This window comes from Ranitomeya variabilis, chromosome 3 (genome assembly GCF_051348905.1).
Source record: "Ranitomeya variabilis isolate aRanVar5 chromosome 3, aRanVar5.hap1, whole genome shotgun sequence".
Lineage (NCBI taxonomy): Eukaryota > Metazoa > Chordata > Amphibia > Anura > Dendrobatidae > Ranitomeya > Ranitomeya variabilis.
The window spans coordinates 424,445,381-424,471,854 of NC_135234.1; the positions used below are offsets into that span (position 1 = coordinate 424,445,381).

The 26,474-nt window shown below is 44.5% G+C and overlaps 2 protein-coding genes across 6 annotated transcripts in view; one reads left to right on the top strand and one right to left on the bottom strand.

The window, feature by feature from the left end:
* ASL (argininosuccinate lyase) overlaps window positions 1-4,032 on the bottom strand; it is a 70,580-nt gene extending 66,548 nt beyond the window's left edge. For 2 of the 5 annotated variants that reach the window (XM_077296381.1, XM_077296380.1), the window contains exon 1: window positions 3,735-3,788. The gene's annotated coding sequence lies outside the window, so the exon portion shown is untranslated. Of the gene's footprint in view, window positions 1-3,734 lie in introns of all 5 variants that reach the window. The other 3 variants (XM_077296379.1, XM_077296378.1, XM_077296376.1) reach the window with 2 other exon arrangements.
* The window catches only part of CRCP (CGRP receptor component), a 29,695-nt gene continuing 7,110 nt past the window's right edge, over window positions 3,890-26,474 (top strand). The window contains exons 1-4 of the mRNA XM_077296382.1: window positions 3,890-4,098; window positions 7,590-7,626; window positions 13,263-13,361; window positions 16,493-16,587. Of these exons, the coding sequence (XP_077152497.1) occupies window positions 4,091-4,098; window positions 7,590-7,626; window positions 13,263-13,361; window positions 16,493-16,587 (239 nt within the window). The 5' untranslated portion in view covers window positions 3,890-4,090. The remainder of the gene's footprint in view (window positions 4,099-7,589; window positions 7,627-13,262; window positions 13,362-16,492; window positions 16,588-26,474) is intronic.

The following is a 26,474-nucleotide window of genomic DNA, read 5'->3' on the forward strand; positions in this document are numbered from 1 at the left end:
CGCTGTCTCTACCATCATGTCCTCCCTCTATCTGAAACTGAACCTGTCAACAACTGAACTCCTCGTGTTCTCTCCCTCTACTAACCTACCTTTGCCTGACATTGCCATCTCCGTGTGCGGTTCCACCATTACTCCAAAGCAACTTGCCCGCTGCCTTGGGGTCATACTTGATTCCGAGCTTTCATTCACCCCCCACATCTGATCACTGGCTCACTCTTGTTACCTGCACCTCAAAAACATTTATAGAATTCGACCCTTTCTTATTTTCGACTCTGCAAAAACTCTTACTGTTTCTCTTATTCATTCTCCTCTGGACTATTAAAACTCTCTACTAACCTATTAAAACTCTCTACTAATCGGCCTCCCTCTTACCAAACTCTCCCCTCTCCAATCTGTCCTGAATGCTGCAGCCAGGATCATATTCCTCACCAATCGTTATTCCGATGCCTCTACCTTGTGCCAGTCATTACACTGGTTACCCATCCACTCCAGAATCCAGTACAAACTTATTACCCTCAGCCACAAAGCACTCCATGGCTCAGCACCACCCTACATCTCCTCTCTGGTCTCAGCCTACCACCCTACACGTGCCCTCCGTTCTGCTAATGACCTGAGGTTAGCATCCTCAATAATCAGAACCTCCCACTCCCATCTCCAAGACTTTTCACGTGCTGCGCCAATTCTTTGGAATGCACTACCCAGGTTAATATGATTAATCTACAATCCCCACAGTTTTAAGTGTGGCCTAAAAACGCATTTGTTCAGACTGACCTACCGCCTCAGCGCATTAACTTAACTATCCCTGTGTGGCCCATTGAAAATTTTTACCACAACCAGGTTCTTCGCATCATGTTCTCCCATGCTTTATGCATTTATAGCCCTCTGTGTCTGTACTATTACATACTTATGCCAATAACCGGTTCATGCAGCATTACATGAACACCCAATTCTTACACTATGGCTGGTCCGAACAACGAAAGCAATTGTTACCATCCACCTTTTGTATCTCCCCTTTTTCCTCATAGATTGTAAGCTTGCGAGCAGGGCCCTCATTCCTCTTGGTATCTGTTTTGATCTGTGTTTATTGTTATGCTGTAATGTCTATTGTTCTGTGGAATATGTTGGCACTATAGAAATAAAATTATTATTATTATCCTCTCCATACTCAGGCATCAGCACTCAGCCTCTTCTGGCAATCCTCACGGTCAGGAATAAGCCTATTTGCTCATCTATGCCATGGGTAATCTTTACCTTTATGGCCCTATAGTTTTTGATAAATGTAGTCTTTACTCACAGTAATAGGCCTGCTCGGCTCTCATTTTTGCTGGATATTCTTGCCATTTCAGTAATGGCAGTACAATCTGGAGCCCTACAGAAGCCCTTACCATAGCACGGGGTAGTGTACTATATAGTGAGTGATACGGACTCCCATTATTTGCTAAGAAGTAGAACCTTTTCTCCACCCTTCTGCCAGGCTGTGCTGCATGCCTGACCTTACCTAACCCGGAAATATGACCTTTTAGTGATTCTGTCTTCTTTCCAGAGGTGTGGACGGGCATTTTACTTACGACCCCATTCTGCCCTCTGGCCCAGTCTAGTCACCGAGGACAACCCTTGCTCCCAATGAGCAGCCCCTCAAACCTCTAATCTGCAATGGGGGGCATATTTAGGAGAACAACCAGCAGAATGTCCGCGTCTGCCTCCTGCTCCATAGAATCTTATAAGCACCATTTGCCTTCTCCTACCTGAGTAATGGGAAAATCTTAATATAGACTTTCTCCATGAACTGAGATTGAAACATCATTCCAGGAGTATAAAGAAGCAGATTTCTCTGATAAGATATATTACAAAGTTTCTTATTTTCAGGTGTACTATTGTTTTAGGAAATACAAATTTAACCAACGGTTACTCTTAGACATTCTTACAGGCATTCTTGGTGACAGTGGTAGTCCCCAGAACAGACCTGTCACATCATACTCATAACCTTTGCTAACTGATAAGTCAAAAAAATGGGACAAAAGTATTCTCTACAAACAGGATACATCTTGGGGAGATTATGGCACGTGACAATAGGATTTTCTTTTGGATGCATCAGCTGGAGTACGGCATGCTTACAGGTCCCTAATAGAAGATCTTTTTTTACTTATTGATCCAAATGTACAAAAAGATTATTTGTACCTGCTTGACCATCTAATCGGTCCGACAAGATACCCTTCACAATATGACAAAATACATACATACAAGGGTATGAATATATCATAGTATTATTGTCATTTTTTATGTCATTGTTTTGACACCAGAGTCGTCATACAAAGAAAAAGGAAGAATAAGGCAATAGCTCTCCTACAGTGCCTGCTACGGGCAATGTCAAGCTAAAAACTAAATAGTGCCATAGCGGTATCTAACCATAAACTATAGCATATATTTGGAGTTCTCCCACCACAAACATTAATAATAAGTCTATCCTAAGATCAGAGCATGCCCAAGCGCAGGTCTAGGTGCTGCAGCCAGGGCTGCCTTCAGGGCAGCATAGGTGGTACTGGTATCAGGGGCACATGGAAAATAGCTGCTCAAACACACTGGTGAATTGCCAAACACTCTGTTCCTAGGTGTTTCTCATTGGCAGCTACTCATAAAATGAAAAGTCACGCTTAAAATGACATCATAGGTAATCCTGGTTCCCAACATGCAGCCATTCTGAATTTTTGATCGGTTTCCTCCACATAGACACCCTAAAAGTAATGTATGGGCTTGAAAAACTGCAAAAAAGACGATTTTATTTCCTTTCATTTCACAATCAGTGAGCAAAAGTGTGAAGAAGAATAACAGCCATCAATTACAAACTGCCCAATGCTAAAGAACCCCTAAAGTAATAATTATAGCCTTAGTCGCCTGATGAAGCCAGTATGGGGAAACGTGTTGGGGAGGATAATGAGCTTTTATGTTAATTGCATAGGTGAAGAGAGGTTATAACTAATACATGCTAGAGAAGAAGAATACTACAGCGTAGTCTGGAGACATAGATAACGTCCCTTGGGGAGTACTGCAGAAGGGAGATGAGCCCATCCCTAGCTGAGATGCCTATTCTCACCCTGTGAGCTTTTAACCCTATGCACTTTATCCCTACTACTCATTAACACAATAAGAGTTCTATATTAATCAAGGTCTTTAGTTTGAGGGTTTCTTTTGCCTTAGGCAGTGTGTGATTGATGACGCATTAGCCCTACGCTGACAGTGATTTGTTTGCCAAGAATACCAGCCTTCCCAACCCTTCTGATGGCGGCACTGACATCCGCTCTCTCGCAGTGCGACTGTGCCCTGCGGCCGGACCACCGACATTGTCATTTCCATGGATTGACTGTATATACAGTTTTTATGTCCAATCATTGGGGCACTATGTGTGTGTGCCCATCCCTCAATGGGTATGTAACACTGATCTGATGGGCACCAGCTAGTCTGGTAAATGGCCTCCAGTTGTACAGCCAATGCCCCCGTGACATTCATTTCTGGGGTGTAGTAGACATAGCCGGTGGCAGGTTGTGTCCTAAGCAATCGGTGTCACCAAAGTGATGGGAACAAGAACTGATGAAAACAATGGGAGCTGTCCAATGATTTCTACCCACAGAATGTGGCATTAGGACAGAAACCAAAGAGAGGAAACACGTGAGGAGAGCGAAGTGTCTGTGACAGCTCCTCCACTGTGACTGTGGTGCTACAGAACAAGTGGCACTCACCTGGCACTCGGGTGTCTTCCTGCAACTGATCACTGACCGGGACCGGCCACTCTGCCAGTGTGCGGTGACGTCACGTGCCCGCCCCCTCCTGCCTCACTGCCCAATCACAGGTGAGGCGGCTGTCAGTGGGGTCCTAGCGCCCTCCTGGTGAGTGTGACCACAGTGACTGCTGTGAGCGATCCCTGACACACTGTGCCATAGGGAGGGTCACAGATCGCCCCTGCCATGACGACTATAGACATGCACTGCTGATAGTCTCCGTCTATTTACTGCGGCTCGGGGACAATCGGAACCTTGTAACAGGATCTGGTTTCCGGGGGTATGGATATGATGTAACACCGCGGAGACTCGGCAGCATGGAAGTGTAAGGTGTATGTGTGTGTGTGTGTGTACTGGGACCGGGATGGGGCTGCGCACGGGGTATTGGCGATGATCACAGTGCCGGACTGCCGGTGGCTGCAGGGAGTACAGTGAGGCCGGGATCGCGGCCCCGGGGCGGGCTGCTGGAGCGGAGGTCGCCACACCGGTGTGTGCATGCAGCCAGGAAAGGCTCCTAGCCATCACCATGAGAAAAACAGTCTGATGGCAGTGCAGGAAAGTGGGACGAGTACAGTCCGATGTCCATGCAATGATAACATGAGCTTTTCCAGAGAGCAATTCTCTGTCATTTGCACAGTTTTCTAAGGAAATATTCTGCTTAGAGATCAGCTAGATATACAGATAGATACAAAAAGATTAATCTAAATCTGTGCATGAGATATATAATCAGTCCTTTCAGTAAAAAAATGTTGTGGGACCCCCTGACATTTTGTTACCAGCAGAGGGAAAGCTGACAGCTGGGGGCTGATGTTTAGAGCCGGGGAAAGGGGTAATACCCAGGGAGCTTCCCAGGCTAATAATATCAGCTAAGAGCTGTATACTAAGCATTTGCTCGTTATTAAAATGGGGGACCCCCCCAAAAATGACATAGGGTCCCTCCTATAATTAATAAGCAACAAAAGCTAGTCAAACAGCTGTGGGCTGATATTAATAGCCTAGGAAGGGGCCATGGATAATGTCCCCTCTCCCAGGCTAAAAATATCAGCTCTCAGCCACCTCAGAAAAGGCGCATCTCTAAGGCTCCTTTCACACTTGCGTTTTTAGCAATCCGTCACAATCCGTCGTTTTGGGCAAAAAACGGATCCTGCAAATGTGCTCGCAGGATGCGTTTTTTTGCCCATAGACTTGTATTGCCGACGGATCACCATTGTGTTTTGGCGGACCGGCGTCACAAAAAAGTTCAATGTAACTTTTTTTTGTACATCACGTCCGCCATTTCCGACCGCGCATGCGCGGCCGGAACTCCGCCCCCTCCTCCCTGGGACATAGACTGCACAGTGGATGAGTTGAAAAACAGCATCCGCTGCCCACGTTGTGCACAATTTTCACAACGTACGTCAAGCCGACACATTGCGACGGCGCCGTACCGACGCAAGTGTGAAAGAAGCCTTAGGCTACTTTCACACTTGCGTCATGTGGCATCCGTCGCAATGCGTCGTTTTGGACAAAAAACGGATCCTGCAAATGTGCCCGCAGAATGTGTTTTTTGCCCATAGACTTGTATTGCCGACGGATGGCCACACGTCGCGTCCGTCGTGCACTGGATCCGTTGTGTTTTGGCGGAACCATCGTCACAAAAAAAGTTCAATGTAACGTTTTTTTGTACGTCGTGTCCGCCATTTCCGACCGCACATGCGCGGCCGGAACTCCGCCCCCTCCTCGCCGGGACATAGAATGGGCAGCGGATGAGTTGAAAAACTGCATCCGCTGCCCACGTTGTGCACAATTTTCACAACGTGCGTCGGGTCGACGCAAGTGTGAAAGAAGCCTAAGATGCACTAACTCTAACACTTAGCTATCTGTCAGTGACAGCCACAGAGGTCTGATGCAGATCTCTGGCTGTCATGCCGACCCATCGGTGACCCGCAATCATGTCACCGATGGGTGGGATTAGTGACGCGCTTCCTGCAAATGCAAGTTAAATGCTGCTGTCAGAGATTGACATTGGTATTGAACTAGATAACAGCCACAGGTGGATCGCGATTCCATCCGCGGCTATTGCGGGCACATGTGAGCTGTATAGATCAGCTTTCATGTGCCCGGAAAGGTGCGGGCTCAGCGCCAGAGCCCACACCAAACGGGGAATCCGACATGTGCGTACTATTATGCCACATGTCGGAAGGAGGTTATTTTATTTTTATGTTGATGGCGCTGTTTGAGGGCTTGTTTTTTGAATGCGAAGATGTAGGTTTTATTGATACCATTCTGGTATACATATGACATTTCAATCTACTTTTATTGCAGTTTTAGGCCATGTGCACACGTTGCGGATTTGGCTGCGGATACGCAGAGGATTTGGCCTTGCAGATTCGCAGCAGTTTTCCATGCGTTGTACAGTACCATGTAAACCTATGGAAAACCAAATCCGCGGTGCACATGCTGCGGAAAAAAACGCGCGGAAACGCTGCAGTGTATTTTCTGCAGCATGTCAATTCTTTGTGCGGATTCTGCAGCGTTTTACACCTATTCCATAATAGGAATCCGCAGGTGTAAAAACGCAGGTGAAATCTGCACAAAATCTGCAGATAATCTGCGTGGAAAAATCCACAATGGAATCCGCAACGTGTGCACATACCCTTAGGGCTCATTTCCACATGCGAGGCACACGTCCGTATCTCGCATGTGGAAACCAAGCTGTGGAGCCGGCACTGCAGAGCAGAGCGTGCGGCCGCATAGGAACACATGGAGCTGCACAGCTCCGCTCCAAAGTGCCGGCGCCAGAGCTTGGTTTCCACATGCGAGATACGGACGTGTGCCTCGCATGTGGAAATGAGCCCTTAGGGGGAGATCTGGTAATTGAAAAGATTAAATTCTGCCTTTTTTTTTCTTTTATACTATTAGGGTTAATTTCATCTTATATTCCCATAATAGGGACTTCTACTGACCAATTATTTTTAATTTATTTTTGAATTGGGAAAAGGGAGGTTATTTTTTTTTTTATATAATATCTCTAAGAACATTTATTAATTTCTACTTTATTGGTTTAGTCCTTCTAGGGAGTTTGCTGTCATTTGATTACTTTTTATTATATACTGCTATAATACAATATTGAAGTATATAATAAAATAGTGATAAATGACGAGCGAGCATGCTTGGATAAGGTATTAGAGCCGCGGCGGCTCACATTTTTTTTTTGAGCATCCCGAAAATACTCGATTAGTACACGTGCGTGCTCGTATAACACCTTATGAAAGCACGCCTGCTCATCACGAACAGTGATGCTTAATCTGATTACTGAGGTAACCACGGGATCCATAAGGACACTGAGTACAGAGGAGCAGTCACGATATCGTGCTAGTTTTTGGGAGTTAATTCTACACTGGCTATAAGGCCATGTTCACATGTTGAGTATTTGGTGAGTTTTTTTACCTCAGAATCTGTAAGCCAAAACCAGGAGAGGAAAAGTGTAATAGAAACACTTCACTACTCTTATTTTTCATCCACTCCTGGTTTTGGCTTACAAATACTGAGGTAAAAAACTCACCAAATACTGATAGTGTGCACGTGGCCTAAAAGTTTGCACAGAAAACGGAGAATTGGCAGCACAGCTTACTATGGGAACAGTCCGAGTTGGTGCCAGGAGGAGCTCAGGATTCTATCGCAGAACCTGCAACATGTACAAAATCAGCCCAAATTTATCAGTAAAAAGTTTTTTTTATTGCTTTACTTGAACAAAGTTTCCATAGTTTTCTTCTGACATGCATGAAGATTACATAATGTATCATTATTGTAATAATTGTTTTTCTGTAATTGTAGGAAAGATGCAAATGCAGCGCTGCTAAGCAATTTTGAGGTATGTACATACTGTGCATTCTTACTGGCTCTGTGTTTTTGATTAACTATATGTCAGAGAATCGTGTTATGAGCTACTCCATGATACACTTGCTGTGCCGGTCTCACAGGAGTATCTGGGCTGAGGGCAGACCTGCTGTGTGCACTGTGTCCTTCTGACAGAACTGTGGAAAGCCACTACGAGATCGGCCTACTGACACCTCTGTTACTACTATACATGTATTCTTGCTCGCTGGCATCCGGGACAGGTTTCTCTGCGTTCCTTTTGGTAAAATCCTATTCTGCCCCAAGATATATGCAGTCTAACACCAGCGCAAAGTCACTGGCCTGCTTCCATAACTCTTAAGTCCACGTGCACACATTCAGTATCTGGTCAGTTTTTTACCTCAGTATCTGTAAGACAAAACCAGGACTGGGTGATAAATACAGAAGTGGTGCATATGTTTCTATTATACTTTTCCTCTGACTGTCCCACTCCTGGTTTTGGCTTACACATACTGAGGTAAAATACTGACCAAATACTGATAATGTAAACGTGGCCTAAGTTTGTCTAAAGGGGCACAACAAACCCTCAACCACTGCTCAATACTTGCTTTTTAAGATATTGGTGGTTAATAAGAAAGGGTGGCTCAGGACCCCCGTGCCAGTATTTGGTGAGGGGCGCATCAATGTCACTTTGAGATCTTACATGATAAATATTACATAGTAACATAGTTAGCAAGGTCAAAAAAAGACATTTGTCCATCCAGTTCAGCCTATATTCCTTCAGAATACATCCCCAGATCTATGTCCTTCTAAAGAACCCAATAACTGTAAGATACAATGTTGTTACGCTCCAGAAAGACATCCAGGCCTCTCTTGAACCCCTCAACAGAGTTCACCATCACCACCTCCTCAGGTATAATATTAATGGCATATCCCTAAGATGTGATAATAATGTGTGATTGTTGTGTGTCTGCCTGTGTAGAAGCTCATCGATAAGCTGTACCACTTTTTCTGTCTAGTATTGGAGTTTATCTATGTCAGAACATAACATCAGTGTTAAAGGGGTTTTGCAGTACAACAATATTAATGATCTATCCTAAGTTAAATAATCAGTATCAGAACTGAGGGGTTTCCAGCACCCACTAATCAGCCCCAGCAGTGGTCGAGAAAAACGGACAAGTGCAATCCGATAAAAAATCTCATTGTACTCGGACCAATGTTAATCTATGAGTCCTTGCTCATCTGCAATTTTTTTTTTTTTCTTTTTTTCTCAGCTGGAATTAGGCTGAGAAAAAAAAATCGCAGCATGCTGCGTTTGTCCTCGTATCTCAGACGAGACTTGTCAATGGGTGTGATTAAAAAAAAAAAGATTTTTACCCACACGTCCTTCAGAACCCCACATTTCATCTGCCGTGTACAGTAAAATCACAGCGTGACCCAACAGAATACATATATATATACACACATAGAATGGCTATCTATAAAGATGTCAGTGACATATAATTAGTACAGTGCTTGTGTAGCTTACTGTACATGTATTTTATCACTGAATAAATTATTTTCTGAAAACAATGACATGGGATATCCCGACATTTCATTAACCAGCTGGGGGCAGATGTTTATAGCCTGGGAATGGGATAATTCCCAAGGAGCTTCCCACACTATTAATATCAGCTCACAGCTGTATACCAAGCATTTGCCGGTTATTAAAATGAGGACCCTCCCCCGCCCCCCCCCCCCCCCAAAAAAAAAAAAAATGAAATAGGGTCCTCTTATAATTAATAACCAGCAAAGTTTAGGCGGACAGTTGAAGACTGATATTTATATATTTATAACCTAGGGAGGGGACATGGATCTTGGCCCCCTCCCAGACTAAAAACATCAGCTCTCAGCCACCCCAAAAATGATTCATCCATAAGATGTGCCAAATCTTGCTCGCTCTTCCTACTTTCCCTGGAGCTGTGGAAAGTGGGGTGATAGTATTGGGGTTGATGTCACCTTTGTTTTGTCAGGTCACATCAAGCCCAGGGTTTATTAATAGAGAGGCATCTATAAGACACCCCCATTACTAACCCCATAGTCAAATTGTCAAAAAAATAACACCCAGAATAAAGTCCTTTATTTGAACAAATGACACTGACTCTTTTATTGATTCTAAATTAGCCAAAAAGTTATACCCGCCTTACGGCCAATCCACTGAAGCCAATGTCCCCTGTAAAAGAATTAATATAATAAACAACCATATTACTCACCGGTGCGACGAGAAGATAATAATCCATTTTTTTGCCGTGAGCTGTGGCAAAAACGTGCCATTCAGCTTCTACTCCAAAATAGCTTACATTGGTAAAGTTTGTCCTATTTTTATACTGTGCAGAAGAACCATCCGAGAATTAATAGACCTAGTAGACCTTGCTCAAACTTGGTAGTATGTCAGTTTTTGTCACTGAAATCAATTTTTTAAAACAAATGAACAGCTATTGAGTCACTTTTGTATTTTATATCCTACTGTAAGCAGAGCTGGCTTATTACCATTCAGCTAAGCAGACAACATACCGGACATTGCGCTCATCGCACAGGGCGCTGGGGGCGATGCTCCTCAAGGGCGCTTCTTTTCAGGGTGGCAAACAAAAGTAAGGGAAGTGTCGGATGTCTAAGCCCCCTAACCTTAGATGACGCTTCGTTCTTATCTCCTTCAATCATAAGCTTAGCGTTCTGGTGTGCTTGTAGATACACATACTAAAGGCCCCGTCTCACATAGCGATTTACCAACGATCACGACCAGCGATACGACCTGGCCGTGATCGTTGGTAAGTCGCTGTGTGGTCGCTGGGGATCTGTCACACAGACAGCTCTCTCCAGCGACCAACGATCAGGGGAACGACTTCGGCATCGTTGAAACTGTCTTCAACGATGCCGAAGTCCCCCTGCAGCACCCGGGTAACCAGGGTAAACATCGGGTTACTAAGCGCAGGGCCGCGCTTAGTAACCCGATGTTTACCCTGGTTACCAAAAAAAACAAACACTACATACTCACTATCTGATGTCTGTCAGGTCCCTTGCCATCTGCTTCCTGCTCTGACTGAGCCGCCGTACAGTGAGAGCAGAGCGCAGCGGTGACGTCACTGCTGCGCTCTGCTCTCACTTTCCGGCCGGCAGTCAGTCAGAGCAGGAAGCAGACGGCAAGGGACCTGACGGGCATCAGATGGTGAGTATGTACTGTTTGTTTTTTTTTACATTTACGCTGGTAACCAGGGTAAACATCGGGTTACTAAGCGCGGCCCTGCGCTTAGTAACCCGATGTTTACCCTGGTTATCAGTGAAGACATCGCTGGATCGGTGTCACACACACCAATTCAGCGATGTCAGCGGGACCTCAACGACCAAAAAACGGTCCAGGCCATTCCGACACGACCAGCGATCTCACAGCAGGGGCCTGATCGCTGGTACGTGTCACACATAGCGAGATCGCTACTGAGGTCGCTGTTGCGTCACAAAACTTGTGACTCAGCAGCGATCTCGCTAGCGATCTCGCTATGTGAGACGGGGCGTTAAGTGTGCGCCACTACCACCAGCCAAGACTCAATTCTTAGGTCACAGGGCAGCACATTTTGAAAATCCTACTTTGGCAGAAGTTGAATTAAAAAAAAAAAAAAAAAAAAATTCATAGGTCTCTTTCAAATTAGCAAGAACCAGCCTCTTGGGAACATGTTTTCTTACCGTTCACGTTCATAGACACACAGTCTTTCTTGCCAGGTATAATTCGGCTCACTTCATCACTATCTTAAAGGGAACCTGTCACCCCCAAAATCGACGATGAGCTAAGCCCACCAGCATCAGGGGCTTATCTACAGCATTCTGTAATGCTGTAGATAAGCCCCCGATGTATCCTGAAAGATGATAAAAAGAGGTTAGATTATACTCACCCAGGGGCGGTCACGCTGCGGTCCGGTCTGATGGGCGTCGCGGTCCGGGGCCTCATATCTTCTTACGATGACGTCCTCTTCTTGTCTTCACGCTGCGGCTCTGGCGCAGGCGTACTTTGCCCTGTTGAGGGCAGAGCAAAGTACTGCAGTGCGCAGGCGCCGGGTCTTTCTGACCTTTACCAGACAAAGTACGCCTGTGCCGGAGCCGCAGCGTGAAGACAAGAAGAGGACGTCATTGTAAGAAGATGGAAGGCCCCGGACCGGACCGGACCGCGACGCCCATCGCAGCGGGACAGCCCCTGGGTGAGTATAATCTAACCTCTTTTTCTCATCTTTCAGGTTACATCGAGGGCTTATCTACAGCATTACATAATGCTGTAGATAAGTCCCTGATGCCGGTGGGCTTAGCTCATCGTCGATTTTGGGGTAGACAGGTTCCCTTTAAAAACCTTTCATTGTATCCACTATAAGTTTTATTCAATGATTTGCCCAGTTTAAGATCAGGACAGGGCATGAAACTTTTAAGTTTATTTGGAAAATATAGACTCTATGATTCAGACCACAGGTTGAACAGATCTGAATTTGAGATTTTCAAATTGACACTGCTCATATAGTTACAAGTGCTTCTCACTAAATTAGAATATCATCTAAAAGTTATTTTATTTCAGTTCTTCAATACAAAAAGTGAAACGCATATATTATATAGTCATTACCATCAGAGTGATCTATTACAAGTGTTTTTCTGTTAATGTTGATGATTATGGCTTACAGCCAATATAAAGTTTCACTTTTGTAGTGAAGAACTGAAATAATTTCACTTTTTGATGATTTTCTGATATAATAAGAAGCACTTGTATATTATGAAATATGATCCCTTTGAAGTTCCAACTTGAATTTTGGTACAGATGTGGCTAGGAGCATAGGAGGCACATGTGATTTTGTTAAAAATTTTATATCCTGTAGTTTTTTTTGGAAATGCTTTTCAAAATTTTGAGTTTGTGTCCGCATGGATAAAATATTAATAAAGATATTCTTGTGACATATCAAATGGAAGCCTGCACAGTTCTTAGTGTAATGGTGTTTTTTCTGTTTCTTCATCTTGGTTCTGACCTAAGTTATGAGGAGAAACGTATAGGCATACAACACACTAATTCCCATTGTTTCAAAACTTTGAAAATTACTTTAAAAAAAATAAAATTAATATATATAATTTTTTTTCTTCACACTTTGCATTTGCTAGCACACTATTACCAGAGAAAAGACATCTCAAAAGAGTTAAAAATACGAGTATAGAGGAAAAATGAATTGGTTCATTTGACATGGAATGACCTATGTGCCCTAATATGGCAGTAAAAATGCAACTTATTCCATGATGAAATAAACCTGTACAAAGATCAGTGTGCATGTCCATGGGTATCAGAATATGGTGACAAAAAATTGTCATTTTTTTTGTGTGCAAAAGTAATCAAATATATTTCTACCACTTTTAAGTGCACTGAAAAATGCCAATGCTTTTAATGCCGCTTCATATAACTTACTAGGGAGAGTTCATAGAAGCCAATATAAAAAGTGGCCTCTATGTATACAGAGGGAGACAAATGGGGTCCGTGCTATGTGCAATTCTCCTTTAGAGGCCATGATTGTGTGCAGTAACTGGCATGTATACATTGTAGGATATAAGTAATAGGCGTGACATTCATTCTAACAAGCTTTTTTCCCGGTATGAAAGGTATATCAATTACTTACTGACCTAAAAGCACAGCAAAGAGATGGAAGAAAAAACAAGAACAGCGTTGGCCAGCAGAATCTTAATACGATCATGTATGAGGTGAGCCTTGGCATTCTTGGGTTGGGCCTTTTGGATTCTTATTTTTAAACTTGTTTTTATTGAAGATTATGCAACATAATAAGGTTACAACATAGAACCGAAGAGCAAACAGCATTTCTACCTTTTGGATTCTTTAGAAGTATCATGTCATAGTGGAAAGAAGTTGTCAGGTTTATACTTTTAACATAAAATCTGAGCATTTTCTTTTTCTCATTTTCCTAAATATTTTCTTCTTGCCAACACTTTGTTTTTTAAGTTTGTATTCTAATCAAGGAAGATGAAACTGTGATAATTTCCAACTAATTTGGAATGAGCCCTGAGAAATACAAATGAGCCCTTGGTGAAAATGTAGCCTCATGTCATACCCATCTTTGACACTAGAGGGCGCCCTATGATTTAAGAACTTTTTTTTTTTTTGGGATGTCATTCTGTGCCTGTTTCTGTTCTGTTTGAACTGTGTGATCAAAAATTGTCTAGAAACACTGTACATGTTAGTGTTTGCTGGAAACAACAAGGGTGATCCACAATCAGTGATAGTTTGGGGAGCCATGTCATCTGCTGGTGTAGGTCCACTGTGTTTTATCAAGACCAAAGTCAGTACAGCCGTCTACCAGGAAATTTAGAGCACTTCACACTTCCCTCTGCCAACAAGCTTTTTGGAGATGGGAATTTAATTCTCCAGCAGGACTTGGCACCTGTCCACACTGCCAAAAGTACCAATACCTGGTTTAAGAACAACAGTATCACTGCTTGATTGGCCAGCAAAATCGCCTGACCTTAACCCCATAGAGAATCTATGAGGTATTGTCAGGAGGAAGATGAGAGACACCAGACCCAACAATACAGACAAGCTGAAGGCTGCTATCAAAGCAACCTGGGCTTCCATAACACCTCAGCAGTGCCACAGGCTGATCGCCACCATGCCACGCTGCATTGATGCAGTAATTGATGCAAAAGGAGCCCGGACAAAGTACTGAGTGCATTTACTGAACATACATTTCAGTAGGAAAACATTTCGGATTTAAAATAATTTTTTCAACCTGGTGTTATAAAGTATTATAATTTACTGATTTAATGACTTTTGGGTTTTTATTGTCCGTAAGCCATAATCATCAACATTAACAGAAATAAACACATGAAATAGGTCACTCTGTTTGGAATGACTCTATATAATATAGGAGTTTCACGTTTTGTATTGAAGAACTGAAATAAATGAACTTTTTGATGATATTCTAATTTTGTGAGATGCCCCTGCATGTACTGGTAGCAAGATGATACTGCTTAAAGGGGTTGTCTACTACTCTTAAGAAACCCTTCTCAATCTTATTTTATTGGATAGTATCTTTGAATTTGTTTTTAATAGCAAATATCCTTTTAAAGGGAATCTTATCAGATTCATGTTGCTCAAACAGCAAGCAGCTTGAATCAGAGCTTGGCTGTGTCATTATAGCCAGTTTTAATATTCTGCCAGGACCATAGCCAGAGACGAGGCTAGTCCGGTGGCGCCAGCTCTTTCCTGTGCTGCTCCATGTGATTGATAGGTCTCTATCTTGTGTGTACACAGGGAGAGGCCTGCCAATCATATCCAGCAACTTTGGAAGAAGCAGGCCAGTGGTGGCCCCAATCTAGTTCGGTCCCCAGTCGGCTCTTTTCAGCTCCACTCCATGTGATTGGCAGGTCTCTTCCTTGTGTATACATGGGGAGAGTCATGTCAATCATCTGCAGCAGCTCTGGGAAAAGTAGACCAGTGGTGGTGGCACCAATCTAGTCCAGTCTCTAGCTATGGTCCCCAGTCGGCTCTTTTCAGCTCCACTCCATGCTATTGGCAGGTCTCTTCCTTGTGTATATATAGGGAGAGTCATGTCAATCATCTGCAGTAACTCTGGGAGAATCAGGCCAGTGAGGCCCCAATCTAGTCCGGTCTCTGGCTGTGGTCCCCAGTCGGCTCTTTTCAGCTCCACTCCATGCTATTGGCAGGTCTCTTCCTTGTGTATATATAGGGAGAGTCATGTCAATCATCTGCAGTAACTCTGGGAGAATCAGGCCAGTGGTGGCCCCAATCTAGTCCGGTCTCTGGCTGTGGTCCCCAGTCGGCTCTTTTCAGCTCCACTCAATGCTATTGGCAGGTCTCTTTCTTGTGTATACATGGGGAGAGTCATGTCAATCATCTGCAGTAACTCTGGGAGAAGTAGGCCAGTGGAGGCGCCAATCTAGTCCGGTCTCTGGCTGTGGTCCCCAGTCGGCTCTTTTCAGCTCCACTGCATGTGATTGGCAGGTCTCTTCCTTGTGTATATATAGGGAGAGTCATGTCAATCATCTGCAGCAGCTCTGGGAAAAGTAGACCAGTGGTGGCACCAATCTAGTCCAGTCTCTAGCTATGGTCCCCAGTCGGCTCTTTTCAGCTCCACTCCATGCTATTGGCAGGTCTCTTTTTTGTGTATACATGGGAGAGTCATGTCAATCCTCTGCAGTAACTGTGGGAGAATCAGGCCAGTGAGGCCCCAATCTAGTCCGGTCTCTGGCTGTGGTCCCCAGTCGGCTCTTTTCAGCTCCACTCCATGCTGTTGGCAGGTCTCTTCCTTGTGTATATATGGGGAGAGTCATGTCAATCCTCTGCAGTAACTCTGGGGGAATCAGGCCAGTGAGGCCCCAATCTAGTCCGGTCTCTGGCTATGGTTCCCAGCCCGCTGTAATTGATAGGTTTCTCCCTCCTGTGTACATTGGGAGAAGTCTGTCAGTTATCTGCAGCAGCTCTGGGAGATGCAATCAGGAATTTCACCACACTCTTGTTTCACAAAATGCAAATTCTGTATTTCTACCTGTAGGTAACACAGAGCTGTCTCAAAGACTCTATTTTAATCTTGAAAATGCAAAGTTCAGATAATTATGTTATTATTATTTAAGGAGTGTACGTTCCAATTTTAACTTGTATGTGGCTGCTAATGTTTCATTTCTTAAACATCTATTTATGTTGGGCCACCTATTGGGGGCTGGGACAGCCAAGACTGTCATAACCATCTCTGCCACTGGAAACTATGAATGTTTATTGAACCTGTGATAAAATATAGAATTTTTAATAAAAATGTCTGATTATCTGTCTTGATCTCATAAAATTCTTGATCTTTTCGTAGACATTAAAATACTTGTCCAACAGTCCCTGTCAACGACAAAGTCCTGAAATAGTGCAAGACTTCCTTACTGCCCTGAAAGGACATAAGCTAACCAAGTAAGTGCGATTTAGTAAACTAAAGTGTTAGAGGATACAACTTCGACATAAAAAAAATGATTTGTACATAAGTTACTCGTTACCGTTAACTTGACCCTGGAGGGGGAGGGGGAGTTCAACGTCTACTACTCCAATCACATTTTAAATCACTCACTCTATGAAGCATTGGAGGCTCACAAATTTAAGATGCCCTCTTTCAGAACCCCAAATACTCTGTTAATACGCAAACTTTGGGGGACAGTGAAGAAACTACAAGGTATACAAGGATTTTCACAATTTACATCACTGTGGGAAACGCCATGGCTCCCTAATCTATATAATTTGGAAGGGTTTAAAAACTGGAGTCTAAGGCTGTGTGCCCACGTTGCGTTTTGTATGCGTTTCCGCCGCGTTTTTGCCACAGCGGAAACACGTAAAAAAACGCATTCCCATGCAATCCTATGGGATTCCGCAGTTGCTGTGCCCATGCTGCGGATTTTCCCGCTGCGGAATCGCATAGCGGTAAAATCCGCAGCATGTTAATTATTTCTGCGGAATCGCGGCGATTCCGCCGCCATAGGATTGTATTGAAACGCTCACTTTACGCATGTGGCTATGCCCACCATGCTTAAAATGAGCACTTCATGTGCGGATGGTACCCGGGTCTGGAGGAGAGGAGACTCTCCTCCAGGCCTTTGTGAACCATATTTCTGTAAAAAAAAGAATTAAAATAAAAAATAGTGATATACTTGCCTTCTGATGGCCCCCAGAGTCCTCCCGCCTCTCAGCGGTGCACGCGGCGGCTTCCGTTCCCAGGGATGCATTGCGCAAATCACCTGAAATGACGTCGTGGTCGCGCGACAGTAACGTCACAAAGGTCCTTCGTGCAAAGCATCCCTGGGAACGGAACAAACCGGGAGCGCCGCTGAGGAGATCGGGGGCCGTCGGAAGGTGAGAATAACAATATTTTTTATATTATTTTTAACATTCTATCTATGCCTATGCAGCATCAATAGTAAAAAGTTGGTCACACTTGTCAAACACTATGCTTGACAAGTGTGACCAACCTGTCAATCACTTTTCCAAGCGATGCTTCTAAAAACGCTTGTAAAACGCGTGTGTTTCGTGGGAAAATGCATGCAAATTGTGCATGCGTTTTACCGCGGCAGGGAGTTGCGGAAATGTTGCGCATTTCCGCAGCATTTCTGCAACGTGGGCACAAAGCCTAAAACGAGTAGAAAGATTTTCACGTGTTTTAGAGGGAAATACACTCAAGGAGTTCTCTCAAATACAAAATGAATATGGACTAACCAACACGGAATTTTATAAGGCTCTTTAGATACGACATGTATATCAGGCAGAGGGTCCCGTCCTAAATAATTTAGTGGCTAAAAATGATGTAATGCAGAGAATAGACAGCTCACATAATTCTGGGGGACTAATCTCATTACTATACAGGTATCTGTTGTACCTTATATTAATAAACACCCCATACAGTCAAAAGAAAAATGGGAGGGTATGATAGGCTTTATTGCAGAGGGACTGTGGTCTGAAATACTGGGAAGAGTTCCACAGTTGTCTTTTTGTGAATCCCATAGATTTTCATATAGAACACCCCAATTTCTCCACGATATAGGGTTTAGACCAAACTTCCTATGTTCTAGATGTAAAACATCCCCGGCTAATATGCTTCATATAATGAGGACATGCTCCGCTTTGGAAACTTTCTGGAAGGATGTAATAGTGATCATTAATAGAACATACTCAGTCGATACAGATTCTTCACCAATAGTATGTATACTGGGACATACAGAAGATCTGAGCACTGACGAACATGGCAAAATAGCTTTAGCACGCATGTTATACATGGCCAGGAAACTGATAGCCCGGCATTGGTTATCAGAGCCCGCAGCCACAGTAACAGAATTTGTAGATAAAATTAATTGGCTCTTAAATCTGAAACAAAGAATATATTTGAAAAGGAAGGCCATCTCCAAATTCGAAAAATATGGCCTCCATGGATTGACTACTCCGGCCTAGCATCTAGAGAACTGCAAAGATTTCTACTAGGTTTGTTTTGACTTATGTATAGATTCAATTTAAATACATGATAGGTGCTATATTCCACATTGGGCAGCTTTACTCAAGTATATAACTGTGCCAAACCAAGATCTAGATTCCCCATTAATATTGTTATGATTGTGGTTATTCATATTTCAAGACTTCCAATCTACTGTGGACAGAACTGTGAAATATTTCTGAACCCCTTATTGACAGAGCCAATTTGGTACTTAATGACCAAGACAATTTTTACAATTCTGACCACTGTCCCTTTATGTGGTTACAGCTCTGGAATGCTTTATCAGATTCCGCTGATCCGGAGTCTGTTTTTTCGTGACATATTGTACTTCATATTAGTGGTAAAATTTCTTCGATATGACTTGCGTTTATTTATGAAAAAAATAAATATGGCGATAAGCTTTCAATTTTCAAACTTTGAATTTATAATGCCCTTCTATCAGAGAGACATGTCACACAAAATACCGTATATACTCGAGTATAAGCCGAGATTTTCAGCCCAAATCTTTGGGCTGAAAGTGCCCCTCTCGGCTTATGCTCAAGTCATGATCGGCGGTGGGGTCTGCGGGTGAGGGGGAGAGAGGACTGTCGCATAATCACCTAGTCCCGGCGCTCCTGGCGCTCCCCCTGCCCGTCCCACGGTCTTCGGTGCCGCAGCTTGTCCCCTGTTCAGCGGTCACGTGGGACCGCTCATTAAAGTTATGAATATGGACTCCACTCCCATAGGGGCGGAGCCGCGTATTAATTCCTCTAATCAGCGGTAACAGAGACCGCTGACAGAGGAAGAGGCTGCGGCACCCGGAGACCAGCTGTCCGGGATAAGGAGCCAGGGACGCCGGGAGCAGGTAACTATGTCATAGTTACCTGTCCACGTTCCACACGCCGGGCGCCGCTCTGTCTTCCCGTCCTCTTGCAGTGACTGTGCAGGTCAGAGGGCGCGATGACGTACTAGTGTGCGCGCCGCCCTCTGCCTGAACAGTCAGTGCGGAGAGACGCCGAGACGGGACGCTGAGGAGCTGCGGGCAGCAAGAGAGGTGAGTACGTCATTTTTTTTTTTTATTGCAGCAGCAGCAGCATTATATATTGCACAGATTTATATGGAGCATCTATGGGGCCATAATGAATGGTGCAGAGCATTATATATGGCACAGCTTTCTATGGAGCATCTATGGGGCCATACTGAACGGTGCAGAGCATTATATATGGCACAGCTTTATGTGGAGCATCTATGGGACCATAATGAACGGTGCAGAGCATTATATGTGGCACAGCTATATATGGAGCATCTATGGGGCCATAATGAACGGTGCAGAGCATTATATGTGGCACAGCTTTATGTGGAGCATCTATGGGACCATAATGAACGGTGCAGAGCATTATATATATATATATATATATATATATATATATATATATATATATATATTTATGGCACAGCTTTATATGGAGCATCTATGGGGCCATAATGAATGGTGCAGAGCATTATATATGGCACAGCTTTCTATGGAGCATCTATGGGGCCATACTGAACGGTGCAGAGCATTATATATGGCACAGCTTTATGTGGAGCAACTATGGGGCCATAATGAACGGTGCAGAGCATTATATGTGGCACAGCTTTCTGTGGAGCATCTATGGGACCATAATGAACGGTGCAGAGCATTATATGTGGCACAGCTTTATATGGGGCATCTATGGGGCCATAATGAACGGTGCAGAGCATTATATGTGGCACAGCTTTATATGGAGTGTTATGATCCGGTGGTAGGATCTCAAAACTGACCTGATACATATAACCAGAATGTTAGGACAAGTTCTGGGGATGTGGAAGCTATACTGACCGCAATCCTGATCCTATCCAACACACTAAAGGCAGCCGTGGAGCGTTACCTAAAAACCTAGACGCCTCTTCACAGCCTGAGAAACTGACTGCCCCTAGAGAGAAAGCAAAGACCTCACTTGCCTCAGAGAAATAACCCCAAAGTTATAGACAGCCCCCACAAATAATAACGGTGAGTTAAGGGGAAAATACAAACGTAGAAATGAAACAGGTTTAGCAAATGAGGCCCGCTAACACTAGATAGACAGAAAATAGATAGTTTTTGTACTGACCGCACAGATTCCTATCAAAAATAAACCACGCAGAGAATACAAGAACCCCACACCGACTCACGATGTGAGGGGCGCACTCTGCACCCCAGAACTAACCAGCAAGCAAAAACTCACATAAAAGCAAGCTGGACTGAACTCATCATATACTGAGAAACGTTTTCAAGGAAATAATGAGCAAAATGAACAAGCAAACTTAGCTTCTCTAGCAGGAGACTGGTCAAAAGGAATATTCAGGAGAGCTCAGAATCAGGACTGAATACACCGACAGCAGGCAACAAATGAAGGTCCAGGTGAGTTAAATAGGCCCAGCATAGAAGGAAATGAAGCAGCTGAGCCCAGCCATATCGCTAAAGGCCACCAGAGGGAGCCCAAGAACAAACTCACACAGTACCACTCATGACCACAGGAGGGAGCCCGAGAACGGAATTCACAACAGTACCCCCCCCTTGAGGAGGGGTCACCGAACCCTCACCAGAGCTCCCAGGCCGATCAGGACGAGCCGAATGAAAGGCACGAACCAAATCGGCCGCATGGACATCGGAGGCGACAACCCAGGAATTATCCTCCTGACCATAGCCCTTCCATTTAACTAAGTACTGAAGCTTCCGTCTCGAAATACGAGAATCCAAGATCTTCTCCACCACATACTCCAACTCCCCCTCGACCAAGAAAGGAGCAGGAGGATCAACAGAAGGGACCACAGGCACCACATATCTCCGCAACAATGACCTATGGAACACATTATGAATGGCAAACGATGTTGGGAGGTCCAAACGAAATGACACAGGGTTGAGGATTTCCAAAATCTTATAAGGACCGATGAAACGAGGCTTGAACTTAGGAGAGGAAACCTTCATCGGGACATAACGAGAAGACAACCACACCAAATCCCCCACACGAAGTCGGGGACCCACACAGCGACGGCGGTTAGCAAAGCGCTGAGCCTTCTCTTGGGACAACGTCAAATTGTCCACCACATGGTTCCAAATCTGCTGCAACCTATCCACCACAGAATCCACCCCAGGACAGTCAGAGGGCTCAACCTGACCCGAGGAAAAACGAGGATGAAAACCAGAATTGCAAAAGAAAGGTGAAACCAAAGTAGCAGAACTAGCCCGATTATTGAGGGCGAACTCAGCCAATGGCAAAAAAGTCACCCAATCATCCTGATCAGCAGAAACAAAACATCTCAAATAAGTTTCCAAGGTCTGATTAGTTCGTTCGGTTTGGCCATTCGTCTGAGGATGGAAGGCCGACGAAAAAGACAAATCAATGCCCATCTTAGCACAAAAGGACCGCCAAAATCTGGACACAAACTGGGATCCTCTGTCAGACACAATGTTCTCCGGAATACCATGTAAACGAACCACATTCTGAAAAAACAGTGGCACCAAATCGAAGGAGGAAGGCAGCTTAGGCAAAGGTACCAAATGGACCATTTTAGAAAAACGATCACAAACCACCCAGATGACAGACATCCTCTGAGAGACAGGAAGATCCGAAATAAAATCCATGGAAATATGCGTCCAAGGCCTCTTCGGGACAGGCAAAGGCAAAAGCAATCCACTGGCACGAGAACAGCAAGGCTTGGCCCGAGCACAAATCCCACAGGACTGCACAAAGGAACGCACATCCCGCGACAAGGAAGGCCACCAAAAGGACCTCGCCACCAAATCCCTGGTACCCAAAATCCCAGGATGACCCGCCAACACCGAAGAATGAACCTCGGAAATAACTCTACTGGTCCATCTGTCCGGGACAAACAGTCTCTCCGGTGGACAACGGTCAGGTCTATTGGCCTGAAACTCCTGCAACACCCGTCGCAGATCAGGAGAGATGGCAGACAAATCACCCCCTCTTTGAGGACACCAGTCGGTTCAGAAACTTCCGGGGAGTCAGGTACAAAACTCCTAGAAAGGGCATCAGCCTTCACGTTTTTCGAACCCAGAAGATATGAAACCACGAAATTAAAACGAGAGAAAAACAGCGACCATCGAGCCTGTCTCGGATTCAACCGTTTGGCAGACTCGAGATAAGTCAAATTCTTGTGATCCGTCAAGACCACCACACGATGCTTGGCTCCCTCAAGCCAATGTCGCCACTCCTCAAATGCCCACTTCATTGCCAACAACTCACGATTACCAACATCATAATTCCGCTCGGCAGGCGAAAACTTTCTTGAAAAGAAAGCACATGGTCTCATCACAGAGCCCTCAGAGTTTCTCTGCGACAAGACCAATCTCAGAAGCATCAACCTCGACCTGAAAGGGAAGAGAGACATCGGGCTGGCGCAAGACAGGAGCCGAAGAAAATCGACGTTTCAGCTCCTGAAAGGCCTCCACGGCCGCAGGAGACCAATTCGTCACATCAGAACCCTTCTTGGTCAAATCCGTCAAAGGCTTAACCACACTAGAAAAATTAGTGATGAAGCGACGGTAAAAATTAGCAAAACCCAATAACTTCTGAAGACTCTTCACAGATGTAGGTTGAGTCCAGTCATAAATAGCCTGGACCTTGACTGGATCCATCTCAATAGTAGAAGGAGAAAAAAATAAAGCCCAAAAAGGAAACCTTCTGGACTCCGAAGAGACATTTAGAGCCCTTCACAAACAAGGCATTGGCACGCAGGACCTGAAATACCATCCTGACCTGCTTCACATGAGACTCCCAATCATCAGAAAAGACCAAAATATCATCCAGGTACACAATCATAAATCTATCCAGATACTCTCGGAAGATGTCATGCATGAAGGACTGAAACACAGAGGGGGCATTAGAAAGCCCAAAAGGCATCACCAAGTACTCAAAATGGCCTTCGGGCGTATTAAATGCTGTCTTCCATTCATCGCCCTGCTTTATGCGCACAAGATTATACGCTCCTCGAAGATCTATCTTGGTGAACCAACTGGCCCCCCTAATCCGGGCAAACAGATCGGACAACAGTGGCAAGGGGTACTGAAATTTGACCGTGATGTTATTTAGAAGGCGATAATCTATACAGGGTCTCAGAGAACCATCCTTCTTGGCCACAAAAAAGAACCCCGCACCCAAAGGGGACGAGGACGGGCGAATATGCCCCTTCTCCAAGAACTCCTTTATATAACTCCGCATAGCGGCATGTTCTGGTACAGATAAATTAAAAAGTCGTCCCTTAGGGAACTTACTACCAGGAATCAGATTTATAGCACAATCACAATCCCTATGAGGAGGTAGGGCACTGGATTTGGGCTCATCAAATACATCCTGGTAGTCCGACAAAAATTCAGGGACTTCAGAAGGAGTAGAAGAAGCAGTTGACACCAAAGGAGCATCGCCATGAATTCCCTGGCAACCCCAACTTGACACAGACATTGCTTTCCAATCCAGGACTGGATTATGAGCCTGCAGCCATGGCAGACCCAACACGACAACATCATGCAAATTATGTAGCACAAGAAAGCGAATCACCTCCTGATGTGCAGGAGCCATGCACATGGTCACTTGGGTCCAGTACTGAGGTTTATTCTTGGCCAATGGCGTAGCATCAATTCCCTTTAGTGGGATAGGGAATTGTAAAGGCTCCAAGATAAAACCACAGCGCCTGGCAAATGACAAATCCATCAAATTCAGGGCGGCACCTGAATCCACAAAAGTCATAACTGAGTAGGATCACACAGAGCAAATCAAAGTAACAGACAAAATGAATTTATGTTGTACAGTACCAATGGTGACAGACTTGGCGAACCTTTTTGTGCGCTTAGAACACTCTGAGATAACATGAGTAGAATCACCACAGTAAAAGCACAACCCATTCTGATGTCTGTGGTTTTGCCGTTCAACTCTGGTCAGAATCCTGTCGCATTGCATAGGCTCAGGTTTCTGCTCAGAAAATACCGCCAGATGGTGCACAGGTGTGCGCTCCCGCAAACGCCGATCAATCTGAATGGCCAAAGACATTGACTCATTCAGACCCGCAGGGGTGGGGAACCCCACCATAACATCTTTAAGGGCTTCAGAAAGACCCTTTCTGAAAATCACCGCCAGGGCGCACTCATTCCATTGAGTGAGCACAGACCACTTCCTAAACTTCTGACAGTAAACCTCTGCTTCATCTTGACCCTGAGAGAGAGCCAGCAAAACCTTCTCTGCTTGGTCTACCAGATTAGGTTCCTCATAAAGCACTCCAAGCGCCAGAAAAAACGCATCCACATTTAGCAATGCAGGATCTCCTGGCGCCAGAGAGAATGCCCAATCTTGAGGGTCACCGCGTAACAAAGAAATAACAATTTTAACTTGCTGAACAGAATCACCAGAGGAGCGAGGTCTCAGAGAAAGGAATAACTTACAATTATTCTTAAAGTTCAAAAACCTAGATCTATCTCCGGAGAACAGCTCAGGAATTGGTATTTTAGGCTCTGACATAGGACTGCGGACTACATAATCCTGAATGCCCTGTACCCTTGCAGTGAGATGATCCACACTGGAAGACAGACTCTGAATGTCCATATCTGCAGCTGAGTTCAGAACCACCCAGAGATTAAGGGGAGGAGAGAGACTAAACACAGTGCAGAGAAAAAAAAAAAAATGACTTCAGGATTTCTCTTCTCCCTCTTCTGCTGCATTAACACTTTGTGGCCTGCTGTACTGTTATGATCCGGTGGTAGGATCTCAAAACTGATCTGATACGTATAACCAGAATGTTAGGACAAGTTCTGGGGATGTGGAAGCTATACTGACCGCAATCCTGATCCTATCCAACACACTAAAGGCAGCCGTGGAGCGTTACCTAAAAACCTAGACGCCTCTTCACAGCCTGAGAAACTGACTGCCCCTAGAGAGAAAGCAAAGACCTCACTTGCCTCAGAGAACCCCAAAGTTATAGACAGCCCCCACAAATAACGGTGAGTTAAGGGGAAAATACAAATGTAGAAATGAAACAGGTTTAGCAAATGAGGCCCGCTAACACTAGATAGACAGAAAATAGATAGTTTTTGTACTGACCGCACAGATTCCTATCAAAAATAAACCACGCAGAGAATACAAGAACCCCCACACCGACTCACGATGTGAGGGGCGCACTCTGCACCCCAGAACTAACCAGCAAGCAAAAACTCACATAAAAGCAAGCTGGACTGAACTCATCATATACTGAGAAACGTTTTCAAGGAAATAATGAGCAAAATGAACAAGCAAACTTAGCTTCTCCAGCAGGAGACTGGTCAAAAGGAATATTCAGGAGAGCTCAGAATCAGGACTGAATACACCGACAGCAGGCAACAAATGAAGGTCCAGGTGAGTTAAATAGGCCCAGCATAGAAGGAAATGAAGCAGCTGAGCCCAGCCATTTCGCTAAAGGCCACCAGAGGGAGCCCAAGAACAAACTCACACAGTACCACTCATGACCACAGGAGGGAGCCCGAGAACGGAATTCACAACAATGGAGCATCTATGGGGCCATAATGAACGGTGCAGAGCATTATATGTGGCACAGCTTTATGTGGAGCATCTATGGGGCCATAATGAACGGTGCAGAGCATTATATGTGGCACAGCTTTATATGGAGCATCTATGGGGCCATAATGAACGGTGCAGAGCATTATATGTGGCACAGCTTTATATGGAGCATCTATGGGGCCATATTGAACGGTATGGAGCATCTATTTTTATTTTTGAAATTCACCAGTAGCTGCTGCATTTTCCGCCCTAGGCTTATACTCGAGTCAATAAGTTTTCCCAGT